The 27,023-nt window shown below is 52.1% G+C and overlaps 9 protein-coding genes across 9 annotated transcripts; 3 read left to right on the top strand and 6 right to left on the bottom strand.

The window, feature by feature from the left end:
• Positions 1 to 1,658: 1,658 nt before the first annotated feature.
• Positions 1,659 to 3,416, top strand: Z517_02780 (uncharacterized protein; the record flags this gene model as incomplete). Its single annotated transcript, XM_013431889.1, has 2 exons — positions 1,659 to 1,737; positions 1,795 to 3,416. The coding sequence occupies 2 exons, from the start codon at positions 1,659 to 1,661 to the stop codon at positions 3,414 to 3,416; spliced, it is 1,701 nt and encodes a 566-aa protein (XP_013287343.1).
• A 412-nt stretch (positions 3,417 to 3,828) lies between these two features.
• On the bottom strand, positions 3,829 to 5,737 carry Z517_02781 (uncharacterized protein; the record flags this gene model as incomplete). The annotated part of the gene is made up of 2 exons (XM_013431890.1): positions 3,829 to 5,526; positions 5,585 to 5,737. The coding sequence occupies 2 exons, from the start codon at positions 5,735 to 5,737 to the stop codon at positions 3,829 to 3,831; spliced, it is 1,851 nt and encodes a 616-aa protein (XP_013287344.1).
• A 532-nt stretch (positions 5,738 to 6,269) lies between these two features.
• Positions 6,270 to 10,088, top strand: Z517_02782 (uncharacterized protein; the record flags this gene model as incomplete). The annotated part of the gene is made up of 1 exon (XM_013431891.1): positions 6,270 to 10,088. One exon carries the CDS (start codon positions 6,270 to 6,272, stop codon positions 10,086 to 10,088), a length of 3,819 nt encoding a protein of 1,272 aa, XP_013287345.1.
• A 611-nt stretch (positions 10,089 to 10,699) lies between these two features.
• On the bottom strand, positions 10,700 to 14,890 carry Z517_02783 (uncharacterized protein; the record flags this gene model as incomplete). The annotated part of the gene is made up of 5 exons (XM_013431892.1): positions 10,700 to 14,077; positions 14,126 to 14,569; positions 14,629 to 14,686; positions 14,753 to 14,778; positions 14,837 to 14,890. 5 exons carry the CDS (start codon positions 14,888 to 14,890, stop codon positions 10,700 to 10,702), a joined length of 3,960 nt encoding a protein of 1,319 aa, XP_013287346.1.
• Positions 14,891 to 15,669: 779 nt separating this feature from the next.
• On the bottom strand, positions 15,670 to 16,767 carry Z517_02784 (uncharacterized protein; the record flags this gene model as incomplete). Its single annotated transcript, XM_013431893.1, has 2 exons — positions 15,670 to 16,616; positions 16,671 to 16,767. The coding sequence occupies 2 exons, from the start codon at positions 16,765 to 16,767 to the stop codon at positions 15,670 to 15,672; spliced, it is 1,044 nt and encodes a 347-aa protein (XP_013287347.1).
• Positions 16,768 to 17,630: 863 nt separating this feature from the next.
• Z517_02785 (uncharacterized protein) lies at positions 17,631 to 18,552 on the bottom strand (the record flags this gene model as incomplete). Its single annotated transcript, XM_013431894.1, has 4 exons — positions 17,631 to 17,865; positions 17,932 to 18,147; positions 18,216 to 18,365; positions 18,434 to 18,552. The coding sequence occupies 4 exons, from the start codon at positions 18,550 to 18,552 to the stop codon at positions 17,631 to 17,633; spliced, it is 720 nt and encodes a 239-aa protein (XP_013287348.1).
• Positions 18,553 to 19,237: 685 nt separating this feature from the next.
• Positions 19,238 to 21,354, bottom strand: Z517_02786 (uncharacterized protein; the record flags this gene model as incomplete). Its single annotated transcript, XM_013431895.1, has 6 exons — positions 19,238 to 20,031; positions 20,080 to 20,402; positions 20,455 to 20,552; positions 20,616 to 20,870; positions 20,924 to 21,048; positions 21,096 to 21,354. The coding sequence occupies 6 exons, from the start codon at positions 21,352 to 21,354 to the stop codon at positions 19,238 to 19,240; spliced, it is 1,854 nt and encodes a 617-aa protein (XP_013287349.1).
• A 1,035-nt stretch (positions 21,355 to 22,389) lies between these two features.
• Positions 22,390 to 22,860, top strand: Z517_02787 (uncharacterized protein; the record flags this gene model as incomplete). Its single annotated transcript, XM_013431896.1, has 1 exon — positions 22,390 to 22,860. The coding sequence occupies one exon, from the start codon at positions 22,390 to 22,392 to the stop codon at positions 22,858 to 22,860; it is 471 nt and encodes a 156-aa protein (XP_013287350.1).
• A 2,063-nt stretch (positions 22,861 to 24,923) lies between these two features.
• Z517_02788 (uncharacterized protein) lies at positions 24,924 to 26,797 on the bottom strand (the record flags this gene model as incomplete). The annotated part of the gene is made up of 3 exons (XM_013431897.1): positions 24,924 to 25,139; positions 25,224 to 26,354; positions 26,405 to 26,797. 3 exons carry the CDS (start codon positions 26,795 to 26,797, stop codon positions 24,924 to 24,926), a joined length of 1,740 nt encoding a protein of 579 aa, XP_013287351.1.
• Between the last annotated feature and the right edge of the window lie 226 nt (positions 26,798 to 27,023).

Here is a 27,023-nt window from a genome sequence, read left to right on the forward strand (position 1 = left end):
GTCCTCCTTCCACGATCGCGGAACAACTTTGCTAAGTTCATCTTTACACGGCAACTACCATCAGGCGAAGGAAGAAATGGTCATGTTCAGCCCACCAGTTCTCTCGGTGAATATGTCCATCCTTTTACATTTGATTGTGCTGGCGGTACGAGGGCGCGCATCAAAAGTACTATTTACTCTACTTCAAATGATAAATGCTGCTTACTATAAAAGGAGATTTTTGGAGCTTGTAGGCACTATTACCTATCTTTTAGCCATATGTCAGATCTAATAGGCGGCCGCTTAACCTATATTGCCAGTCTTGCTAGGCGCTGTAGGCGTTGAACTATTGAGCTTCGAGATCTTCGGGGGCCGCTGTAAGGGGCAACGAAAATAAAGTCTATCGTCTTTTGATCAGCTTGTCATACTTACTAGCGGAAACAATACTTTTGGTGCGCGCCATTATATATCCAATACCAGCCTTTCCTGATAGCGCGTCGAGATAAAGAGGGATAGACCTGCTGGAAAGCTTGGATGCTTCAAGAGATCCTGGGATCCTGGGCAGTCAATGTCCTGACGAGTATTTACAAAAGATCGAGCAGCCTGGTTGGGGAAATTTGGTGGCACAAATCTGTGACAAATGCAACAGCTTTGAACACTCAAGGCCACCAATTCATCGAAATGAAGCTCATACTCATGGGCTCAGGGTGGATGGATGCAAAGCCATCGCCACAATCTCGTTGACATAGCTTAGGTATAACAGAGGAGTAAACTTATCCATTTCCTCTTGGGCCCTGTCCACCGCTCCACTAAGTTCTACTTTCCTTGCATACAACTCGGGTGACAAATGGTGCCGAGCAGAGGTGACCTGAGCGTCGTATCTTGCTACCCAGTGTTCTGTGCAAGGACACGTCGAAGTTTGCTCTGGTTTTGACGCAACATCCTTTGATGCGACGAGCCTTCGCGGTCGGGAATGGGCAGGACTTGGGAGGTCTGGCCATTGATCATGTGTGACCTTGGTAGGATGGGTACAGGGTCAGTGTGCAGTGGAAAACGATAAGAAGAATGCGTCAAGCACAGTTCTCTGACTTTAAGAGACACATTAGTTCGAGATGGCAGAAGACAAGGAAGAGATGACCATCATTCGCAACAATAGCGCGAATATGGACTGCGGAGGGGACGATCAGTCACCTGATATTCCACTTAGTCAGCTACGAGTCCAACTCCAGCCACCCACTAGCCACCCACAGCCGCCGCAGCCGCAGCCGCAGGAATTCCGCTCAGAGTCACAGTTGGGGCAACTTGGATCATTACGCCATTGTTGCAACTGCGATCCCTGCTATTCTTACTCGCACGCATCTGCTTGCCACGAAGAGAAAACCGCGTCTGCCCCTGCGCCATCGCCATCGCCATCGGCTTTCTCCTTGCCGTCAACCGGTCCTCATATCATCTCATCCCCTCCTCCCTCCTCACTTCCAGCATCCGCCCTCCATTACTATCCCAAACATCCGGCCGACCCCGTCCAGAAGCCTCAAAAGGCATACTTTAGCCCGCATCGAGTCCCTTCCTCGCATTGTTCCCCGGCTTTCACCCCATTCTCTCCTGCTACCGCTTCCACTGAGTCCGTCAACGAGTGCTGCGCGCAAAGCGCTTCGCAGCCACCCCGCACAAAAAGAAAAATGGGTTTCACCAAGACACAGAGGATTTGTATTCTTCTGGGCATAGACTCTACCTTTTTTGTGATTGAACTGGTCGCCGGTTAGTGTGGTCCTCCATCTACTTTGTGCCGAGTTCGATGACTGACCGATTCTCCAGGCTATGCAGTGCATTCTTTGGCCCTTGTGGCTGATTCGTTTCATATGTTAAACGATGTCATCTCCCTTTGCGTTGGACTATGGGCGGTCCGTGTCGCCAATACCGGAAGTTCGAAAATGTACACCTATGGCTGGCAGCGAGCCGAAACATTGGGGGCATTGGTCAATGGAGTCTTTCTAGTTGCCCTTTGCTTGTCCATCTTTCTGGAAGCAATCCAGCGATTTGTCGAACCACAGCCTGTCTCAAACCCCAAGCTCGTCCTCATTGTCGGCTGTCTCGGTCTTGCCTCCAATATTCTTGGGCTTTTTCTTTTCCACGAGCACGGTCATAGCCACGGCGAGAAGGAGCAGACGCACGAGGATCCCGTGAGATCTGCCGAAGAAGGCCATGGACACATCTACGACGACAACGGGGAGACACAAAGGGTCGTGGACGAACATGGAAATATCGAAGACATCCTCCCACAATTTCGAGTGGGCAGTTTCAGATCCCCTGATCGTCGAGCTTTCACAAAGTCTGATGAAGAGAACACAACCATCTCAGCAAGATCTTCGAACACCCCTACTCGTAAATCGATCGCTAACGGCGAAATCCATCCCCGGAGCCGCCGTCGCACCTCAGGTTCCTTTGGTCGGGGGTTTGGCTCAGTCGATAATATCCACATTCATCCAGCCTCATTCCGCCAGGATATTATCCACGCGGCGCGGTTGGAAGAGCACTCCGAATCGGAAACCTCAGAAGAAAACGCCTTGTTAATTGAACCCGATTCACCAGACCAGCGCCATGAAAGGTCAGCCAATGGTTTACAATCGTCCCCGAATGACAAGCGATTCCCCGGTTATGGCAGCATCAGCAAACGAAAGAGCGTTGACTACAGTCACACGGAGCACCACCATAATTCCCCAGCCGACGGCTCCAAATCGGGCCATGGACATGGTGGGCACGGCCATTCGCATGGAGATCTGAATATGCGTGGGGTTTTCCTGCACGTCATGGGCGATGCTCTTGGTAACATCGGTGTAATAGCGACTGCACTGATCATCTGGCTGACTACGTTCCCGGAACGCTTCTATTTTGACCCTGCGATATCCCTTGTCATTACCCTCATTATCTTGGGTAGTGCCATTCCCCTCTGCAGAGCCGCCGGGCGCATTCTCTTACAGGCAGTTCCTGTGGGCATGTCGATCGACGAGATCACAGCAGACATCGAATCACTTCCACGAGTTATTGAGGCCCACCATCTCCATGTTTGGCAGCTCAGTGATACCAAGCTCGTGGCGAGCTTGCATGTAAAAGTTGACTGCGAGATTGACGGTACTGGGTCCTCCAGCTACATGCATCTAGCGAGAGAGATTCGAGGCTGTCTACACGGCTACGGCATTCACAGCTCGACCATTCAACCCGAATTCGTGAATGAGGATGATCCGCATGCTGCTGAACCAGGAGCTGATTCTGACGAGGGTGCTGGTAGTGGGCAACTGACTCCAAAGCACAATACCAACGCAAGTAAGACTGCAAGTCTGAGGAGTGAGGGTCAACCAGCATGTTTGCTCGATTGCGGTGATATGTGTGCTGGGAGCAAGATGTGCTGTCCGCATGATGGCAAGCATGGAAAGAAGTAAAGCATTGATTTCCTTTATCATAATGTCTGTTTGAATCTTCCACCAAGGGAGCGAATGGGGGGCTTGCGCAGACCGCCGGTCTCAGTCTGCCGTAATGGAGACGAAGAACCAGTTTGATTTTCATTGCAAGTCGAGGACGTGGAAAGACTTGAGAGACTAAAAGCGTTGCGAGGTGGTCTCACCGCTTACTTTTGTGACATTACATCAAGGCACGACTGCCCTTTTATGATACATACATGTTGTGTCTGTTCGGCGGAGGGCCAAATCAGACCCAGTGGTCTTTGTCGTCCCCCCGACACTGGGCCAGAGAATCCAATTAAATCATTTTAGCTGCCAAAGGGGTCGTTGACACATACTCTTACGACCACTGTTTGATGCGAATCGTGACGGCTACGGGGGCTTGGTGGACTCGTTAGCCGTTCCAGATAAGCCACCCATAAATCAGCACAACTGGCCATGCCGTTCGCCATAACGACTGACCAAAGAATGCGAGTCGAGATCGCGGCGGTCGGTTCCTTTCCCACTGATGTGCTTTGGTCGATTTCGGCATCCCCCAGTCGTCACTGTCTAGTTCGCCTGGGCTAGGAGAACTGTTTGGAGCGTAGTCGATGTAGGGTGGCTTAGACGGCGAGGAGGTCCGCGATGAAGCAGGGAGGTGTCCGTACCCGCCCATTTTACGCGTGGATAGTCGTTGTCCTGCTGGGCCGTTCTGGACGCAAGAACTTTTTGATGTGTCAAGGGTGTGAATGTGATGACTGTGGCTTTCACTGGTGGGTAGTAATGGTTCGGATTTGTCGCGATATGCTTCTTCAGTCGCTGTCGAAGGATTGTACCGGAGAGTACATAGGAGGAGGATGCAAAGGGTCAAGCCAAGTACCTGGCCGTAGCGGATGAAGATGTTCAATTGGTCTGGGAGCAGACACAGATGATTTTGTACCGTATCTCGCGGCGTGGACAGCGATGAATCGCTAGACATCGCCTTGGTCACATCGACCGGATTCCAGAGACTGACGAGCTGAACCCCTGGTTTGCGGATGCCCATAGCCCAACTCATACTTTTGACAGTGATTTCTCTGATGCGGCCAGTGAACTCGTTGTGCTCGATTTCGCAATAGTCATGATCATCGCCGGAGTAGATCATCGTGATCTCCTCTGCAGTCAAATGCTTGACTATATCTTGTGAGATGAGTGGGGTAAGGACATTTTGATACTGGTAGCCTGCTTGCAGAGGTATCACATTGCCTCGTTCTCGCATCGGTCCACAATTGGTCTCACTGGATCGGTAAAGGGGGACGTGCGAGAGTACAATTGTTGGGAACTGAGACGAGCTGACTGGGTAGTGAATTCTCTGTGTTGCGTCCGATTGTTCGACGTCAGCAGCGTTTTGTATCGACGGGGACTGCAATTGCGGCAGTGGACGTTTCCAGTCGAGTCTGGTCTCGCATGTATGTTGCACGGCCTTGGCCCTAATGGATTTGGCTGCCACGAGGAAGTCCTCAACAGGTTTCCATATCCTGCTAGAGGAAGTCGCAGCGGCACTCCCATCCCCTGCTCCCGAACTCCCTGTTACTGGATCGACCTGATCCATGGCACTCAAAGACACTGTGTCCAAATGAACAAATGAGTGATTACCGATGATGTCGATTCGATTGAGGGGCCCAAAGTAGACATCGAACCTCTCCTTCACAGGCAATTGTATGCCTGCCGCAAACCCCAAATCATGGTTACCCGGGAGAGAGGCCAGAAGACGACGACCTGTCGGTTCAGCTGCGCTCGCAGAAGGGCCTTTCGTCCACGACCTCAAGAAGAGGTTGGAGAAGCGAATGTATTCTTTCAGCCAGAATTGCGATCCAAACCTCTTGTACCGCTCCTCGGGAGACGTCGAGTCTGTAGTGCCCCATTCCCGGCCGCCATCGAACAAGTCACCGAGGAATAGGGTCGCGTCAGGCAGGAGATACTCTTGCAGATATCGATAAGAGCGGCGGAGGTAGCGATCGGTGTAGATGACGGTTAAACTGGATAAAGGCCATGGTCTGTCAGGGTAGGTGTGAGGATCCACGAGCTGGGGATCGGCGACAAGGAGGACATGATGAGGTCGAGCATGGCCAGGCTAGGATAGGGTCAGCGAAGTGTCTCTTTGTTGATAGGCGTTTAATGTGCTTGGTTACCCATGATTCCCACTGTCGCCATACACACCGAGCGACACTCTGTTGGAAGGTGTAGCGTTCACCCCAGAAGAGAACACATATCCAGAGTAGCACCAAGGCCGACGGAAGGCTGAGAAGGCGACGTCTTATCCTGAGCAAGGCATTGGCTTTCATTTCTCTTGGATACAAGGTGGAACGTTGGCGGTCGTTGTCACCAACGTCCCTCTTTGGAGCTGGGAAACTACTTAAGGCAGGTAAGGCGTGAGCCGCAAATCAGGGGGTTCCGGGGATGGTGAAACCGACAATGACCGGCATTGACCCTTTGACCCTGCGCCACCAGCGTGTCAGAATGATCCCCAAGCGACACCAGGTATCTACCTAAGGCCACGCACAACTCATCCAGTGACTGGTGGTGCCCATTGGGGCACCGGTAAGCATGTTGACTAATAGCATCGTGAAAGCTTCCCTTGTGGGCACTGACTGGGTCCTACAGATGCTACCTATTCAGGGCATCTCGCTCAGGTATAACTGGGTACTCGACGTCCTCGAATTATGGCCCTCTTCGACCTGACTCAATTACTGATCTCGCCATCACCATCGCCATCATGCTCAACTGATAGATCGCCTGCTAAAGCCTCTATATCGCAAGCAACCCTTGTGGCTCGAGCCATGTCCTCGTCCACAACCAACCCGCCTTCATCTCCTCATGGACGGCGTCTCCGTCGCCAGCAGCATTGCTGGTCTCGTCACCCTGGCCTTGCAGGTCAGCGCTACAATAGCAATCTACGTCAACTCCATCAAGGAACGCGCCAACACGGTCAGGGAGTTGCATGACGAACTTCTTCTATTGGGTGAAGTCCTCAGTGGACTGCGAGATTTTCTGGAGAGCGAAAAAGTCAAGGGTCGGGTTCTCGATACCCAATCAGTCCTCTCCAAGGCCATCAGAGACTGCCGTCAACGGATGGAGCGCATTGGCGACAGATTGAAGCCCTCGGAGGGTGGAAAGGTTGCCCGTGCTATTGACCACTTGAGGTGGCCTTTCGAGCAGAGGGAAGTCATGCAGATGGTAGAGAATCTACGACGTTATACCCAAACGTTTCAGTTCGCTTTCACAATCGAAGGATTCAACTTGTTGTCCAAGACCTCCGAAGATGCCACGAAAGGCCTGCAAGAAATGCTACTGATTTCCAAGAAGATGAGCGAACTGTCGGCTCAGATGGGCCGGTCTGCTGATGAGTCCTCTAAACTCGCTCTGCAACTCGAGGCAATCATCGACCTTGTTCCCCTCCTTGCAAGAACAGTTGCGGATGTCAACGAGATATCTCAGGCTACACGACTGGCCGAACTGAGAGAGCAGGAGAGGCGCACTACCGAAATCTTGGACTGGCTGGCTCCCCTCTCGTCCCTACACAAGCACCGGGATTTGCAAGTGCGAAGAGCTGAAGGCACGGGTCGATGGTTTCTTGAACATCCCGAGTTTTCTCGGTGGGTTGACGACGATTCCAAACACGATCTCCTCGGTGTTGGAGGTCCTGGCGCTGGCAAGTCTGTCCTATGCTCTCATGTTGTTGACTACCTGCGCGGCAAATTTCAAGACCATGATGTCGCCATAGCCTTCTACTACTACGACTACTCCGACCAGCAGTCGCAGAATCCGTCGAGTTTTGCAAGATCGCTCCTACGCCAACTCAGTTCCCGCGGCGAAGTGGTCCCTTCCGCTGTTTCCGAGTTCTATCGACGCACTCGGAATGCTGTCAAAGATCAAACTTGGTATCATGACTTGCTGAATATCATCCGCCGCGTGGTGGCAACGTTCAGCCGTTGTTTTATCATAGTCGATGCTCTCGACGAAGCCGATGTTCAGACCCAGCGTTCAGGCTTTTTCGAGGTTATCGATGCCATTAGAAATTCTCCTGGAAGCACAGTGAAGGTGCTAGCCACTCTAAGACCGCATGTCCTCGATCTCATGACCAGGTTTCATGAACCTTCGACAATTGATATCCTGGCGAACCCTGGAGATATCCGGCAGTTTCTCGCCCAAACGATAATGGAGCAGCCAGAGTCCGAGTATTTGATGGATGACAAGCTCAAGGAACATGTGCTCAATACCTTATGCACCAATGCCAATGGCATGTTTCTACTCCCGGCTCTGCAGATAAAGACTATTCTAGACCAGATTACGAAGGCAGATGTCAGGCGAGCACTACTTCATCTCTCAACTGATTTGACTCATGCCTTCCAATCAACCATGCAGAGAATTTTTACCCTGCCCAAGGCAAGACGCGACCTTGCGTTTAGAACATTGATGTGGGTGTCCCACGCCAGGAGACCGATGACTGTGCGGGAGCTGCAGCATGCCATGGCATTACGGCCCGAGGACCATGATCTCGACAGGGACAATCTCCCCTCTGTGAAGATGCTTATCGACTGCTGTTGCGGGCTAGTCGAGGTGGACTATGAGAGTTCAATTATACGATTGGTGCATCACTCACTTGAGGAATATCTTCGTGAGCACGACCACGGTCTCTTCACCGATGCCAACCTCGTCATTACCAAGATCTGTCTCCAGTACATGATGCTGGATTCAACAAGAGATCTACCATATAAGAACCGTAAAGATTTCGCGAACGCACTGGAGGATGTTCCATTCCTGCAGTATGCAGCGCTCGAATGGGGCCACCATGCTTACAGTGTTCCCGCCGAGGAGATCAAGGACTTGGCCCTTGCACTTCTTTCTAACAGTACCTGCTTGAACACCATCGCCAGAGTCCGGGATTTTCGATCTCCAGACCTCCGGGACTGGACAAACAAAGCCTGGGCGTGGGCTTATTCTGGTGGTGCCGGGATCTCGTTGGCAGCAGGATTTGGACTTAGCGAGCTTCTGAAGATCCTGATTGCGGAAAATCGACATAATCTACGCTTGGGCGTGCGCAACGTGTACGGAAACACAGCTCTGCACGAAGCAGCTTTTTTCGGCCACACGGAGGTTGCGGAAATTCTGGTTGCAAACGGTGCTAACTTGCTGGACACGAATTACGGTCAGAGTACTCCGTTATATCTCGCAGTGTCATACGGTCAGCTTGAGATTGTGAAGCTACTTCTCAAATACGGACGTGATCAGCTGGATCAACCCGGCCCAAGAGGCTTTACAGCCTTGCACAAGGCTGTTGAGCAAGGAGACGAAGAAATGGTCAGCACACTTCTCCAGGCAGGAGCTTTGGTTGGCGCCATCGATAACCAGGGAACAACTGCTCTACACCTTGCGGCTTTTCGTGGCTATCTCTCCATTGTCAAGTTGCTAGTTGCTTCCGGCGCCGTCGTCCACGTCAGGGACAAGGAGGGCCTCTGTCCTCTCGATTATGCCGCAACAAGTGGTTTTACTGATGTGGTGGCTTTCCTCCTGGAGAATGGGGGAAGTATGTTTCATAAAGGTAGAGAACGATGGACTCCTTTGCATCGTGCAGCTCGAGGCGGGCATACAGAGACAGTTGCTTTCTTCCTGAAGCGAGGCGCCAACGTGCTGGCGACCGATTACAAAGGCAACATCCCATTACATCTCGCAGTGCGGTCAGGTCAAATTGAAGCCGTAAGGACACTTCTCGAGCAAAACACCGATCCGGACCACCAACGCGCACAACTCTTCGTCCAAGATCGAAAGGGTTCTACTCCGCGAGTCGTCGCTTTCTTTACCGCCCACTACGACATTCACAAGTATCTCCGGGCTGCAGAGTGGCAAGCTCAAGGTATTACTACACCTAGCAGTGCAAACCGGCTCACCACAGCTATTGAAAAAGGCGATCTGCCTTCAGTGCGTGTCCTTTTGGACAATAATCCGCAGTCGCTCACCTCGCTTGACGAAGACGGCCAACCACCCCTCCACGTCGCAATACAAGAAAATCAGACACGTATTGTGGAATTCCTCCTCCAGCGAGGCGCATCCGTCGAATCGGTGGGCTACCACGGATGGCGTGCTCTGCACATCGCCGCCTCGACGGGGAACTTGGAGCTGGTAGAGCTGTGTTTGTCTCATGGGGCACGCGTCGATACGTTGACGAATACAAAACAAACGGCCTTGCACAAGGCCGCATCGTCCCACTCTGTGGCCGTGGTCCGCCGCTTGCTATCTGCCGGCGCGGACCCTGCGGCCATGAACGAGCGCGGCATGACGGCCCTGCACATCGCCGCGCACCAGAACGACATTGCCATTGTGCGCATGCTCGTCCTGGAGCATGGCGTCGACGTCCTAGCCAGGGACCGCCAGGGCATGACGGCCGGCATGTGGGCCGAGAGATCGGCGCACCTCGAGGTGTGCGCGTTCCTGGCGGCCGAAGCGCGGAAGGCCAAACAAAAGAAACGAAGCAGCGCGGGCGAGCACATTGCGGGCACCGGCGACACGCAAACCAGGGACAACGCCGATGCGCTCGCTCTCGGAGAGGTCCGGGACGCTTTAGAGGGTGCTATCGAAGACAACAACAGCAACACAAACCAGCCAGAAGGGAGCGTAAGGGGACTAATAATGACGTGAAACAAGTGGGACAAGGACGATGAGTCTCTGTTTTTTTTTTCCGGCTTGGTCAGAGAAATGGACCAGCTAACGGTACAGATTTATTCCCGAATCCAGGCTGGAGCTCCCAGACCTGCATCTGAATCTGTCTGGCTGGCCCTCTTGTATCTACCTATCACTTGTCTGTCTGTCTGTCTGTCTGTCTGTCTGTCTGTCTCTGTGTTTCTTTGTTGTACATGGATCATGAACAGTCGTGAGTAACACAAAAAGTGAATTGTTTCCCGCGGTATCGACCGATCAATTGCATAGCGTATGCCTGTGCTCGTCCTGCCATTCTTCGAGGTCGAACCAAACAAACAAGATATTCCTTCTCACCGAAGGCGAGAAGCTAATAAAACCGACGGGGAGGGTGAGAAAGAGAGAGAGCATCCCAGAAGCGAATATGCTTAGTGTCCCTCCCTTCCCATTCAGTCGTAGTCGTACAAAAAACAAGCAAACAAGAAAGAATGGGGAAGAGCTGTCATACAAATCCATCCCAGTACACAAAGCACGTCGATCACCATGTGAGGGTTGTCTCTTGGAGTCTCTCTAATAGTCCTGCGCCGAGAGTAGTCTTCCCCTTTTCGTCTCCTTCACCAAAAGCCCGCCTGTCGCTCCGTTGATTTATATCCTATTGGCGTGGACTGTCGTGCTCTCGGTGCACCGGCTTGACTTGCGCTATCATCGGGTATGACCGACTCGCCAGAGCCAGAGAGTTTTTCGTCGTCAACGAGAGGGATCTTCGCACCACCCAGACCCAGCCGGTAGCGCCGGCCCGTCTCATCGATCATAACCTGGGCCTCGGTGTTCATGCGGACGCCGGGGACGTATTGTGGCACAACCGATCCTCCACCGCCAGTGCCGCTGTTGTTCTTAAGCAACGAAGGTCGACTGAGGGCCTGAGAAGAATCTCGAGCCACGGTGGGAAGCTTCAGTATGGTCTGTGCTTTAGGGCCGAGGACTGCTTCAAGCTGCTCAAAATCTTTCTGGGCTTTGTCTGCCAGGCGTTGTTGTGTGCCATAATTTCGCATCCCGACGAAATCCATCTTGGAGACCGTCTGAACGCCAATGTCGAGCATGGAACGCATGACAGAGTGGTCAAGGAGCGATTTTCCGGTGGTCTTCGCGTCAGTAAGCTCCCCAATCTCTAGGGCCTCATTCTGCTCGAGCGCGTCATTGATTCCAGTATGAACAAGAGACATTTCATAGTGGATGTGACCGCCGTCTGCAAAGTCTTTGTAAGCGGTGTCGAAGCCTTCGTAGCCTTGCCAGAGTCTCTTATCCTCTGGGTGCACTCGAAATTGAAGATTCTTTGCCTCTGTCACCTTGAGCAGGATATCCCGTCCATCCGGACGATTGGTGCTGTGGTAACTCTCCCGCCTTACAATGAGGTTGCGAACCTGGATTTCATGGTCGTTGGGCTGTCGAAATACCAGGAGCAGTTTATTGCGCCCGGGCAAGACGTGGAGAGATTCGACAAAGGCACTGATACTCTGAGCGACAGTCTCCGAAGGATCCAGCCAGTTCAAAGGACCTGTCAGTGTGGCAGAGAGATCCCATACCTGAGCTGGGACATGTATGTTGACATCGCCGACCGTGACTAGACCTTTTCGCAACTCGTACTTTCCAGATTGGTTTATGACGATCTGGAAATCTTCGTTGAAACGACTTTGGCAATGGAACTCGTAGCTGACCGACTGCGGACCAGGGTTAGGGTTCCAAAGCTTGCCAGTGCCATTCCCAATGCTACCCTTCAACTCAAAAACTCGGTCAATGTCAGCACCGTTGGATGTCAGGATCTTGGTGAAACTGGAAGAGGTATGAGCTGATCCGGGACGACAGTCAAAGTATGAGCTCCAGTCGTCAACAGTATGCTGGATTCGGTCGCGCAACTGCTGCCCCGGTGTGATAAGAACTTGGCCAAATTGTAGCTCAAACGTCAATTTACCGCTAAAAGCTCTGCCAATCTCAAATGCTGGCTCCAAAAGAGAGATGAGCTTGGTCGTCTGTACCGCTCGAAGGTCATTTGCGACAGTCCCTGGATATGCCCCAGACATGGCTGACTGCTTTTTGAGTTGCTGTCGTTTCCACTTGCTCATCTCGTGTGGCTTGGGAGAGGCTGTCTGTGACCTTGGTGGAACATTTTTTGAGGTTGGATATGCGTCTGCCAATGCCGCGGCTATGCGTGCCTTCTTCTGTGCCTCTGTTTCTTGCTTATTAGACGTCTTCCCAGGATTCTTGCCCTGCTGTCGCATTGTAGAATGGAATCTGGGCGACTCTTCCTCCGCCTTCTTATTCATCGCTGCTATCGCCTCCTGCACCTGCTGTATGCTCCTTTCTCTCGCAGCAGATTGGTCGAATGTCGGAATGAATCTTGTAACGTAATCGGATCCCGCTTCGCTGAATCTCAGTCGAGACAATCCCGACGCCGACGATCGAGATGTCACGCTGGAGCGAGCATGCAGCTCGGATGGTGCAGTTCTTGGTGGAACCGGCTCCCCGAGACCGTTTTCCTGGTTGAAATTAGTATTGGTGGCTTGCGCAGGCAGAAGCGGGACATTGCAATCCAACCCTGGTGGCGCAGTAGAAGTCCTTCCACTGGTTACAGGAGGCCCCAGGTCGACAAGAGTGCCGTAAGTAGTTCGCGCTCGCGGCCCACGAAGCCCTTGGCCTCTTGTTGCTCTATCAAACAAGTATCTGGCACGTGGCCTTCCATATCCTCGCTGATCGAATTCGCCTGCAGGTTCCCCAGATCGGAATCCCTCTGGCTTCGCCACGCGTTGACTTTGACTGTAATCGTGAGCTTGACCCGTCCCGCGACGACTGTCTCCACGATAGCGGGTGTTGCTCGGCCCTCGGTAGCCATGAAGACCTCTTTGGCCCCGGAACGACCGTGTTGGAAATCCCTGCCCGTATTCACCAGAATGGAGAGGTCTTGTAAGTGGCGACGTACTCGGGGCCTCTGGAACGAGAGATGCAATATCTGTAGCCGAGGATGAAATCTCTTCGGCCTCGATTGGCTCTTCTGCTTGACGATAGGATGTGGCTGCGCTACAGAGACCAGCATCGGACTGAGACGGCGGATTGTATGCCAGTCCTTCTGATAAATTTGGGTCGTCGTGATTCTTTTGGTGCAGAGGTCCAAGTTGAACCGTTGCTGCAATGACATTGACTTCAGATGCTGCGTCAAGAAGATCTAGAGTTCGGTTTTGTGCATGGGATCCTTGTTCAGCGCGGTCCGTATTCACCGCTTCCGATACATCGATCAGAGTGCTTTCGTTTGCGTTGCTAGCTAGCAGGGGCGGCAGTAGAGATTCCGAAGTTTGAGCACCTTGACTTTCGTCGTCCATCAGATCTTCACTCTCTGTCTGCAGATGGGACCGGGTGTCTGTGACCTCTTTGGTGGGAGAGTGGAGAGGTTTAGACGTAGGGATAGACGGCCCTTCATCCTCGCTATCAGACTCTATGGCGACTCTACGGCGTGTCGGCGCCACAGAGTCCATTGGTGCCTCGGGGGCGATGTCCGGGTTCGCTGATTGCACAACATTGGTCGTCCAGGCGGCAATTCTAGGATCAGGGCGTTCCTGAGGCGGAACAGAGTCACCAGAGTCTGCCGAGTCCGGATTGGAGGTGATGATCGGGTCCATATTCCTCGGATCTCCAAAGCTTGTATAGACTTCTGTATCCCAGAGCCTCGAGGCCTGTAGTGTGGGTGTTGGCTTTTTGGCTTCTTTTTGGAGATTTCGAGGTGTATAGAATTCCTGCGTCTTTGAGTTCCAAAGACGAAGTTCCCCAATGACTTTCCTCGAGAGGTTGTGTTCCATTCTGTTGACGACTACACGTTGGTAGCCAGGGTGGTCCAAGTCCATGGCCACAAACTCTATCCTGGAATCTGGGTGGTTCGGCGGCCAAACGAGGAGGTTGCCGACCGCTGGGAAAGACTGATTGCCAGACTGTTTCTCGAAGATTTCCTGAACAGAATATCAGCGATAAACATAGACGAGTTTCAGAGGTCTTACAAGTAATGGCTCAAGCCTCAAAAGCTTTTCACGAGCCAAATTGAAGTCTCCTTGGAAGATTCGATATCGCTTTTCTGCTTCTTCCGCAAAGAGCGATGAGCCTGTCACTCGGGTGATGTCTTTTGCGTACATGGGTGGAAGTATGCCGATGTTCCCCTTCGCAGGCTGCCAATAGGTGGTCAGGTGAACCAGGCCGTCCAGTGCGTCCTGGTCGTCGGATTCCTCATCGGACTGATATTGTAGCAAAATGTTTTTCTCGGCGGCCTCTTCGTCGTATGCCTCTGGGATGATGTCTGTCATTACCGTGCCTTCCACAGGACGAATCCGAGGTTCGTCGTCAAAGCCGGGCTGGAAAGATTGGTGGTACTCGATGTATCCAGCCATACGGCTAAGAAATTGTGGCATTGTGCCTTGATCCTCGCTGTTGATCTCTGCGCAGAATACCTATGAAAGGTCAGCTATTAGCTGTATTCCAGTCCTCCTGGAACCCCCACGACACAAACCTGATTGGGTGCATCAAAGTAAAAGAATGCCGCAGCCTCGGCGTCATGGCGAGTATCTCTACATCAATCTGTTAGTTTGTGCTGACTTTGAGCTGGATTCAAAATTCAGGCGTGGAAGGCGTACTTGTCATTTTGGATCAGCTCCTTTGACTTGATGGAAAGTGTCAGTCAGGGTGCGAAGGTTGATTTCAAGGTAGCCTAAACTCACTGCCAGCTCGCTGAATTCGTGGAGCGACCCCAGCATGATCGTCTTCGTCGCCATTTCCACTAGCAGATCCCTGTACCGAGTACAGGGTGCTTCCTCAGCCTTGCGGCTAGGAAAGAGTGCCTCAGGAGGAAAACAGGAGAAAGGAATCGACCATTATTTGCCGTTGGGGTACTGGATACAATGATCTGTTATGCTGGAAGAGGTAAAGCAACCTTCTTCAGGGACACCGCCGCGTGGGTAGTGGCTTGTGGTGAGTGGACGAAGATGAGGGTTGTGTGGCGGAAAAATATTTCACCGAGATGTTATGTTCTCGCGAAGGAGCATCTCAGCCTCGTGAGTGTGTGTAAAGCAGCGAGTAGCACTCGTGGTAGTGAATATTTGTCGTTACTGGATATTCAGGTGGAAGAGGTGAAGATGGCATCTGACCTGACGTGGGAGTAACAAGCTTATGACTGATGGGACAAGCGTTCCCTTTTTTTTCAATCCAGAGCGAACGTCCCATGCTAGTATACTACCATCGTTATCTTGTCCATGCAGCCTCCCTTTGTTCCGATGCACGTTTCTAGCCTGCTTGCTCGCCGTTGTTAGGATTGTTTGCAAGGCAAATAGGGCTGCGGTTTGTTGTTCAGCGGGGGTCCTTCAAGCACATCTCACGGTTACGATGATAGGTAGATTTCAGGGCACGTTCTTGACAAATCCGAGTCGACAGCTCAGTCTTGAACACTGAGTGGCAGGAATAGGGGTTTTGTATTAACCGTTTTTATGTATGTTGCAGTCATCACTTCGTATAGTCATGTCAAATCCTGTGCAACACTTTAATCTCAGAAAACCCTTCATCTAGAAGCCTTCGCAGACTCTTTCCGCCTATGTTTGGTGAGCACATTCTTCGTAGGGCTGCGGCTTCTCTTCGAAAATTCATCGTGCGCAGAAGGCGGTCTTGAGACACGATCTCTTCGTGAAAGCTGAAGTTGTTCTTGTACCGGATCGGGATGGTTATGATTGACAATATCGTCGACTTTCATGACCCATCGCATCCTTCCTGTCACTTCGGTCATTTCATCCAGCTTCTGAGTCAATGCTTGATCATTGTTGATTGCGGCGTGACGGAGTTCCGAGATGGCAGCGTCGACTTCATATCTGTAGGCCTTGAAGTTCGTCGTTAGTCTCTTGGTGAGCTCTTCGAGCTGGGCAATAGTCTGCCGTTGCTGCTCGGCGATGATTTCCAATTTCTGTTGCTTGTCCAGATCATCTTGCTGTCTCCGTAGTAAAGTATCAAAACTGGACCTGATCTTGTTCAACCCACTTTGGTGTCGATCGTAATCCACCTTCCGACATGCCACCACGGTTTCGTATTCTACTTCTTTTTGAACGGCAAGAGCCTTTGCCTGGCTGGCGTGATCTCTCCAAACCTCCTCATTTGAAGCTGCCGCAGCAGCTTGGGCTTCGGCAGCTGTAGTTTTCAATTTCTCCTTCCGCAGCTCCTCACGGAGCTCTTCAACTTGCCTCTCCCTGCGTGTCAGTTGCCGAAGATTTGCTTCGTGAGACTGCTCGTAGTTGCTCGCCCGATCCTGCAGTGATTGGTTCCGTGTCTTCAAGGTCTCATTCTCTTTCTCTGCTTCCTCGAGCCGCGTCTTAAGCAGTTGTTTCTCGCGCCGTAGGCGGTCAATGTCTCCTTGAAGTCGCTCGATTACTCTGCCTGACTTCCCAGTGCCGGCGTGACCGATCGCCGAGGACCAAGGTACGGACTCAGACGAGGGTGAGGACTCGGAAGAGGACAAAACTATCCCTTGGTAAGCTAATGGGGCAGCAACACATACAAGATGCGTAACTGTACCTGAACGCATCATGGAAGCGCTGGATACTCGGCCCTGAGCAGGGCGGACCCCGTCTGGTTGACTCGGCTCCTTGACGACTCCATTCACTTCGGGCATGGTCGATATCGTATTCACATCAGAAAGTGTGAGTGATGACGGCCCTGACGGAAAGACTGAGTCAGCGTGGTTCAGGGGATCGTTGAATGTGTAGACACAGCTGAAAGCCGGCCCCCAGCCGAGAGTCGTGATGCAGGTAGTTGGGTACATACCCAAAAAAATATCCTGCCCTGCGTTTACTGGAGTTGCCGAAGTTTTTGAAAGACGTGACTTCCTCCTCATGACACGGTCAACTGCGATCTCACAACTGGAAGAGTAGAAAATTCGAGGCAAGTGTGATGGTAACGGCGACTGGGGTGAGCGCTTTCTGGCTTAGGGAGCAATCGGAGGTAGCAGTCGTGATTGATTCACGCGACCACCAAAGAAAAAAGAAAGATCTCTTGTATATCAGCGAAAAGGTACAGACCGAAAAGACAGACTCCTTTCCCAGATTTGTGATGATGGCATTTATTGTTATTTGAGATCAGCCGTTTGGGTTAGTGGAGATGGCCCGGTCAGCAACGCCCGGGAGGTTCGGACAGCCAAGCGGCCCAACAGCCTAGCAGCCTAGCAGCCCGGGGGGGACGTGTCAACAGGCAAACCCGGTCCACCCACGCGTCGGGCACCGCGCCTAATTAACGAGAGAAGGGCTTCAGTCGACCGTCTTTGGGGCGTGTGTCTTCCCCTAACCCCTATTTGGGGGGAAGGTGCTCGGTAGGTTGACGCTAATGCCAGGGGTAAAATCCAAAGTGACGCATTGTCCATAATTCTGGGAAACGGGAAATGGGGACAAAATTATGGTATTTCCAACCAGACGGTTTGCTCTAATTAATGGCTTCCCAGGATTTCCTCAGCCCAAGAACCTACACGGAGTCCCTTTTTGATTAACTCAAGAACATGACTGCAGCAAAGACGCCCAGCACCAGTGCCGCCGAGCTACCCAACTGCCCAGCAGCCCCAGCATCTGGCACCGTTGTCGTAGCCGCAGCTGTAGGTGCCTCCGATGTGGAGCTCGGTTGGCTCGTACTGCTGGAGGACAGGGAAGAGGAAGAGGAGGTCATATGTTCGGTTACAGCGGGAATCAAGTTGGAACTTGAGGTGGACGACAGGGTTGCGGAGCTAATTGTGAGGTATACCTCAGTTTCGCTGAACACCGACAAGACACGTGTTGGATGGCAAACTCACCTGAAAGTCATATTGCTTGCAAATATGGTGCTTCTCCCCGACGAAGCGATTCCAGTGCTCGTGGGGCTGATCAGGCTAGCAGTAGCATTGCCGGAGGACGTGGGTGTGGTCAACCCAGAGAGTGAGATTGTCGACGTCCCACTTCCACCCGCGATCGAGAACAAGCCGCTGTAGTTGATCGAGTCCTGTCCCTGCGTAATCTGGAGGGCATAGTCCCTGTGATCGACGCCTGTCAGAAATTCGACCTTGTGCGATGTGGGTGAAGAGGTGAGGACGCCACATACGAAGCAGTCACCAAGCTCAGCGAGACATTCCACACGAAGGAGTTTTCCGTCACACTATCTGCCAAAGTCGCGATCGTCTTGAGGTCATCCGGGTCCCCTTCTCGAAGTGTTATTGTGACAGGCGAACCATCGCCGCCGGCCCAAGAAATACTAAGCAGTTCGAGTTCTCAGCACAGTTTATTCTTCCCAGACTCTTTGCGGAACTGTGATGTACGCACTTGTAGGACTGTCCAGCAACTACCACGGCAGGGACGGAAGTAAAGGCGATTCTCGCCTGGGCAAGAACATGGGTAGCGAGAGACGCGCTCAGTAAGAGGAGCTTTGCCGGAAATCTCATTCTCGTAGGCATCGACCGCAGCGGGACTGATGGCTGGATTTGGAATGTTGAGGATCCGGTCTCACAAGCTTAGACTGAAAGCAATCACTCAGTGAGGAGTCTCGAGTACAAATGTCGACGTAGTGGAAAGTGGAATCGCAGGAATCAAAAAGAACGAATGGATGGCTGTCTCAAACAACGCCTTGCACAAGAACGACTTTTTCTTTCAAGGAACGACACGATTTGAAGCAAAGAATTAGAAGCATGCCCAAAAGATATCAGCAGATCGACCCCCATGTCCGCCTAGAAATTTCTCTGCTTCTTGAGGGAAAAAAACCGAGATCATGAAAAAGCCTAGATCCCCCATCTATTTGAAAAGCGATGCACAGGGCCAATAGCCGACAGTAGCACCAGTTGGAGCTAGCCAGTTTCAAACTGGGCAATCTTGATGATCCACCATGTAATCTCAAGCAATTCCGCCGTTTCCTAGTCAGAAGCATGAACAGACACCATGCGAATGAGACAAAGGTCAAGAGAACTGAAACAGAGGACATAAGCCGACCGTCCACCCTGGTCAACCCGCAAAGAAATGCTCTGTGCATTGGGTGAATGAGAGACATGAATCAAAACAGTCAGCCGCGTGTTTCTCGTCGGCTGCAGCAAAGTTGGATGAATGCGGCTGTGGCGTGGCAACCTACAGCCACATTCAGAACTCGTCCTGTACATGCGGCCGCGGTACGCCACATGGCTTCCCCTCTGTAACAGGACCAAGCCATTGCACAGCTCCGTACACCGGAAAAGAGTCTTGCGTGTCACGAGGAACCACTGGCCGCGTGGAGACTGATATCGAAAGTCCAGAAAGCGCAGAAAGCGGTACTTCATCACCAGCCGGAGTTCGAGCCCTCCAATTCAAAGCATGGCGAAGTAACGGTGTGACAGTCCGCGGCGAAAGATCTCGAAGGACGCCTCTCGACACACCTGCCGCCAACATGTGAGTCATAGAAATTTCGCCGCGCACTTGTCCTTCGGGAAGGTCGTTCGGATGCAGCATTGTGACGTTGGCGGGATTGAACTGAGCATATGTTCCAACGAGGTTTGGTGCGGCGGGCCAGGCCGACACCTCCTCCGGGGGATCACCCATAAAGAAGTCAATGCAGAAGCTTGTATTCGTCGGGAACCGATCAACAAGCACAGTAATCGACCACTGCCGGTTGAGGTTGTTAACACGGAGCTGCCTCGCCAGGTCAAGCGAAACATGACCGAAACTCTCGGCTATGCTGGAAGATCGTCGTCTTCCCTGTTTCGTGGAGCTGCTGAATGTGTTGTTGGACGAGGGATTATAAAGCGAGTTGACCGCAATCCGTACATTGTTGGCTAAGTCGTCCGAGCCCATCTCCCAGTCTGGGAGTTCCGGGTAACTGTAGCCAAATACTTTCGTGCTTCGAACGTCATCCGATGTGAAGAGCGTGCTGCCACCGTCAGAATGAAATGGTGCCAATGCTGTTAGGTGTTAGTTTCCACATCTTTTGCCTTTTGGGTGACACCAACCGGTTGTTCCCGAGTCGACAAACCCAACATTCTCGTAGTACGATCCATATGCATTCACGGTCGGTTCGATGTAGGTGTCCGGGTGCAGCGCTTGCCACATGGCAAACAGACGATCAACGTTGGCATGATGCAGCCAGAAGACAGGATCAAACCCCGCGACTTCTGGAAACTGCATGTGACCATATCCGCCTATGCTGTTGTGGATGCTGTTGTGAATGGACTCAATATTGTTCGCGGTAACCCATTGGCCACCAGGCCAGGTGCATGAGAATGCTGTGTAATTCGCCAGGGATGTGAACATCTGATATGTCAGCGATTGGATCCTGGAACACCGTGAGTCAAAGCGTGCCAGCTCGAGGGAACGGATTGACTCACGCAGGAGCGTTGGCCAGCAACGCCGCAGTGGCTGCGCTTTGATTGCTAGATTTTGTGTTCAAACTCCACCAGCGAACAGTCTCGGAAAAGTTGGCCATCTGTATGTGCGTCGCGGTCAGTAGATCCTCGAGGATTCACGAGAGCACCAGGATCAACTCTACCGGATCGGAAAGCGGAAACCCATTGCCCACGGCATCAGATTGGAAGACATAATTGTAGAGAGGATTGGCAATGGTTTGTCGCCCAGTTGGAGTGTTGATGGAGATTTGAGGCTGCGCAACCACGTCAGGCAGCGCTGGATAAACTGCCCAGTCCCAGTAAGGAACCCGTAAAGTGACGGCGGCGCTCGAATATTCATCACGTTGATCATCGGGATAGTCGTTGGCAATACCCTGCGCATGCTGCCAGATCAATTGCTGTAGATGTTAGCAACAAGGCCACAAGTAATGACAGGGGCAAGGCCAGGAACCTCAAATAGTGCCACATAAGGTCGGTGCCAGGTCGGAAATGGGGTTGCAGCATGTGTGCAGAATCCTGGATAGCTCCCAGTGCCTGATACACCGTCCCAAGGAATTCGAGGGAACCCATGGATTCCTGCCTTTGGTAAGCATCTGTGCAAACAATGGCCGACAATCAGTGACCTGAGATTTGAAAGTAAGACAACTCTTCTGACTGGTCAACACTTTGAAGCTCTTTCAGAGCGAGGATAAACAAATCGAAAGCCGGGCCTGAATTTGCAAAGTCATGGATCTCGTATCGCAGAGGTCGTGCTCCTGTGGTCGAATTGAGGCCGCCCAGGGCACCAGTGATCTGGACAGCGACCAAACGATCACTCAGGAACAGAATCAAGAGGAGAAGCAATGCAATGGGCTCTTTGCAGCGGAGGGTGAGAGACAACATGGTCAGGAGATATCGAGCAGAGGAAACCTGACGAAGACAACGGGATCACTTTGCTTGAGCGAGCATTTCTTTCATAAAGCAACTCATGTCCCCGGGATTCCAACCAACGCCCCAGATCTCACACACACCCTGAGCGACTCAAACGCAAGGATTGTTTGTTAGACATGCAGATTGCCAGTCTCTGGGACCGCACACCGATGCGCTGGGCCCGGTGGCTCGGGCAGGTGCATCCGTTGCCTCCAGTCGCATTGTAACAGTGTTGCAAACAGTGTGGATAGAGACCATCTTCAAAGGGGTATTATTCAACTCAATTCCATCTGAGACCGCCTGTGTATACTCGGTTCTAACCGCGATTTGAATATTTGCTGACGACAGAATATACACAGGAGACGTTCACTATTCTTGGTCCAAACCACCCTGTCCATAACAGTGTCCCACAATGTTTTTCCGATATAGTGAACCCCAGCGGAGTTGGTGCAACGGGTGTTCTGTGTTTTGCTGGTGATACCAACCAGGGCAGCTGTTGGGAGGCAAACCAGGGGGCGTTCTCTTTCAAGAGGGTGCGCTACAAACCACCTCCTGCAGGATTTATCTGTCTGATCCTGAGATTTGCACCCGTTTCACGTATGACAGAGCATTCCAAACCTGACCTGAGATGATGTAGATGTGTGCCACACCAGACAACCAGATAACAGAAATGGAAGATCGGGATGCGAAGGAAGCTGAAGGTCTTTCCGTGACGAGCGGCTTGGCCCGAGCCTGAGCCACGTCGTCATTTCTGTTCCGCGCACTTACGAGTTACGAGTTACGAGTTGCCAGTCCCTTGTTCCCTTGCCTCCGGCTGCCGCGGAGTCGCGTAGTAGCGGCTTTTTTCTAAAAAGGTCCTCGATCAAAAATCACAAGGAAAAGAAATAACGCGCGTGGTCAATAAACCATTACTTTTCGCCCTTGTCGCCTGCTGTCCGTCTTTGCTCTTCTTCTCCATTAGAACCAGGAACCTCAATAATCGCAGGCACCGTCTGCCTATCCCTTACCATGGTCGAGTACACACCTGCTCCGGAAGACCTGTCGCGTCTCAACCCCATCCAACGCTACATGCAGAAAGGCCAACTCGACAAACAAGATTATGTCTACCTGATCCTCATCGTCCTCGTTTACTTCATGGCCAGGCCAAAGATTGAAGAATTCTTCAAGTGGTGGATGAGCCCGAAGGAGCTGCAAGAGGGTGAACAAGCCCGGATAGCATATATGCAAAAGGCAAAAGTTGGACCAAACGTGATACGGGGGACCGAGACCAGGAGTCTGGAGACGATTCCCGAAGTCTCCGCCGACACTGCCACTGGCACCAACATGGATAAAAAAGGCAAGGTGGTGAACCGGAAAACAAAGGACAAGTCGGGAACCGACAAGCTGTTAGACTGGGAAGACGAGCCCGAGAGGAAGCCTACGGAAGGGGACAAGTCAGATGTTGTCGCGTGGCTCGACAAATGGTCTAATGAAGAATGAATACAATATCGGAGCTGAAAGACCTCGATTGACTGGAAACGTGGGGTACACTGCATAGCCCAGTAGAAGCTTTCCAGCTCAGGGCAGACATCGATCAGTGACACTCATCCCATGTGCACACGAACAGGCGTGTCAGGCTTGGAAGACGAGGGTTGATGAGGATTGTCAGTTGGAGGCTATGGCGCTGGAAGTCTGCCCTGAACTTGCGTTACTTGAGTATCTGCCACGATGAATGAGAGGTCCAGGACATGACATGCCCGTCCAGTCATCTGTGACCTGGCCGTGGTGACTTCATGATGAGCCCATTCTGCTTCATTATCATTTTGTGGACATGGCTTGGATATAGAAGAACACGGGTACGAAGTCTTCGCGTTCAGACCGTTCTTCCCGCTTCAGCCTCATTGTCAATCAATTCCTCATCTTCACCTTACCCTGCAACTCTCTTGCGCATGGCTTTTATTGCTTCTCTTGGCCCGCAGCAGAAGTTTATCCACGACATTTGTTGGATAGCGACTTGCACGTCGCTAGGTCGACTTGACACTCGCCAGAAAGGATCAAGGACGGAGTGAATGGTTGTGTATGCCAGAAGCAATAACTTTACACCATCCTCAAGATCCTCGTGAGACAGAAGAGCTGGAAGATCCCAACGTCGATATCTGCGCAAAGACACCCACGCGACAGAAAGGCACAGGCTTCCTCTCGGAGGAAGTACCAAGGATTCCCATGCTCTGGTTACTGGAAATCTCAACTCGGGCAAGACCTTGAAGGACGTGTGTCTGACGGAAAGGAGAAAGGAAACTCTGTACCTCGTATTCAACGACGGAATCGGCTGAGGCTGCGCGCTACTCACAACGCAACGGCCTCATCAGTGATGGCCATCGTGCGGTAGCCCGCACAAGTCGCATCTGCTCTGTTGGCTCCGTACAGCAGGCTGGCACAGCTGGCCGCCCTGCTTGCCTACCACCCTACCCACCGAGTGATGTTCACAGTGACTTGGAGGTCTGCTCCAATGAAGTTGGGGATTCGGGGAGTGCTGGCTGACGGTGGAGCATCTACTACTCAGTATTACAAAAGTAGTGTCCATTTACTCTTTTTGCCATGGTTTATGTTTGGGGAAGCTTGGTTCGGTAAGATAGGAAGTGGATACACGGCACGCGAGTTGCAAGGAGACACCTGCATGGATATGTACCTCCGGAGTAGTCACGGTCTCCGACGTTTGCGGTTTCCGCCGTAGCCGCTCTTGTACCTTCTATACGAGTACGGAGATACCTCCAGACAGAGTATACTCGTACTCGGTAACACTGGGTGCCGAGAACGCCGCCGTGGATCCTGCCGATCTTTAAGCTGACCGACAGCGTGTGAGCGGGTACATGGATGGGGGCCATTATTATTATGAATTCTCTTTGCCAAATCAAGTAACATATCAAGTAATACGAGAAAGAAAGGGGGGATTGCGGAAAACATGGGATGATGGTGCGTGCCTCGGGACCACACCAGACCATATCATACCATTCCACACAACCGGTCGGCGCATCAAGAGAATATTCTCTAGACTCACTCGAGAGAGACTCCCCCTCTCTGTCTCAACGAGTAGATCGTCGCCACAGAATCATCAATCTAAACAACATTAACAAAACATCCTCATCGTCGCTTCTTGAATCTCGTTTCAGGTCTGCTCCCACCCAAGGGTGATCGGGGCAAGAAAATAGCGCTCGGAGGGCCTCCATACTCCTCCCATTCTCCCTTTGTGCATTTGCCGTTTCCTCCCCACTCGTCTTTGCTGTCCTCGGTAGAAATGGCCGTTTCATCGATGCGTGTCCGGGTACTGCGGGGTGAAGGAAGAGTAGATACAGAGAGGAAGAGAAAGGGGTTCCTCCCCCCCGCGTTGAGAGGTGCAAGGTCGTTTCAACAGTAGAAATGTCGATCTGAGAAAAGTCCAACTTTGTCCAATGCTCGCTCGCTAGAAGACGTTTAGACGACATTAGGATAGATGGCACGGAAAGAAAGCCCCCAGAGACGCGGGGCGTTATTATTGTACAAAACCCAACACGGGGCGGTGCGGCTCAGGGATCTCTGTCGTTCAACAACAGAGGCTCGGACTCGGGATTATGCTCGCGATAATTGCCTGCCACGACGGCGCCCAGGCGGGCTCTGAGGCCAGACAGCTTTGGAGGACGCGGAAGTTCTGGGAATTTGCCGTACAGGAAAACCAGGCCCAGGAAGCCGAAGCACAAGACCATGCAGCCAAAGACCAGGAAGAAGATGGACCAGAATGCGAGCTGGGGAAAGCAGAGTCAGTTTTTTGAGCAACCAAAGTGGAAACAAACGGGAAATGGTAAGAATTGCTTGGGGGAAATCCTCACAGAAGGCGAAGGCGTCTTGACCACCGCCGAGTATGCCATCACACCATGCGATGCGTCCAAGGCCGCGACCCTCACGTATCTGTGGTTCTTTCGGAGCGCAAAACTCGTCTCGAACCCGTCGCGTTTCGCTTCTTGCATTGTGACAAACTCGTGATCCTTGGCCTCTACCGCCCTGGCCGTCTCCAGCCTCCATCCCGTAACCTCCGTCGCTCCATTCCAACTCACATATACCTTTCCCCGCTTCACCTTCACATCCGGGACTGTTTTGGGTCTCCCCACCCACGGATGCTTGAACACGCGGTACGATTTTACCAGCCCGAAGTCGATGATCTCAAATACGAGGTGGGGTGCAAAGTGTGCGTTGCAGAGCATCTTGCCCTCGGCCGAGTACTCGACATAGGTGGGCGAGTTGCCGAATCCAACGAGTACGTTGCCGCTCTCCGGAAGCACTTGCACAGAGCCCTGGGACACGTTGAGAATCTTGTCTGGGTGGACGAACGCCTGCAGGAGGGTGGCAGTCATCTTCTCCATGTCAAGGTGGATCAGCATGCCCTTGCTATGTGCGGTGGGGTTGTGAAAGACGTTGTTGGCGTGGTTGTCGAAAAGCGATATCGTGTTGTTGCCCTGCCACGTCACATGGTGTTGCCAGGCGAAATCGGTGGCCCCGTTGAGGTCTTCAAAGTGATTGTTCTTGCCGCCGAGCTGCCACAAGATTTCGCCTGTCTTCGAACTGATGCACAATACGGCGTGCATGTAACGGCCGGAGATGAGGTAATCCCCCGAATCTGTCTTGTCGACGCTGTTGATGTGGAAAAAATCAAAGGCGTCCTTTTTCGATTTTCCATATCCGTCCTTGCGAGAAGGGCTGCTGAATACATCGCTCATACGGATATGGTCTGTGGCTCTCCATTCAAAAAGTAGATCGCCCGTCTCGATATCGATTTCTTGGAATTGGCCGTCCTGAATCCAGCAGCTCTTGCCCAACCCCAACTCCGTGCAGTCTGCTTGGTGTTTATGGTGTATCGTTATAAGTGCAGTGCCTTGCGGAGTGATGCGAAACTCATGAGAGTCCGCCTTGAGACCAGCACCATGGGGGTGTACCCGATGGACAACTTCGTAAGAAGAGTTAAGCTAGAAGGTCAGTGATGCATTTAGAGGGCCAGAGAAATGACAGGCCGTACCAGCACGTATGACTTTTTGGAATGCTTCGAGTGACGTTTCTTCTTGGTTTTCGTCCAGAAGGTCAAGTAGTCCTCGCCCTTGTACTTTTGTACATTGAAGTTCATGGCCTGCTCGAATTGATCGTGCTCCATCCAGACCAAGTTACCCCTTGCATCTAGAATGACTGGACCACGTGCCGCGCCGTTGACGAAGGGTCCCCTGGGAGTGAGGAAGAGGTTCCCAGAGTCACACCTGGAATCCCATTGTGTTATCCTGGGCGCCGGCGCCTCAAGATCAACGGAGTGAAAATGCTGACGGGGATATATGCCACGAAATCCCAAGTCATAGGCATTGAAGGAGAATGCAGTCACCCAATGTATGGGAAGCGCTGCGAAGAACAAAAAGGAACGCATGATAAGATGATCGCGGAAGCAGGATAAGATGGTCGACGAGACATGATTAGATGATCGAAGGGGGACTTATAAGAATGAAGGGGGACAGGAAACCAGCGCCGGCCAACAGATCGTCGAATGCAGACAGTTTGATTTGCTTTCTGAGCAGGCCGGAACACTCGGAACCTACTTTGGCCTCGCTTGTTTACTTGCCACGGGCCATTGTAGCATGGTTGCATAGCGAGGT

This window comes from Fonsecaea pedrosoi (genome assembly GCF_000835455.1).
Source record: "Fonsecaea pedrosoi CBS 271.37 unplaced genomic scaffold supercont1.2, whole genome shotgun sequence".
Lineage (NCBI taxonomy): Eukaryota > Fungi > Ascomycota > Eurotiomycetes > Chaetothyriales > Herpotrichiellaceae > Fonsecaea > Fonsecaea pedrosoi.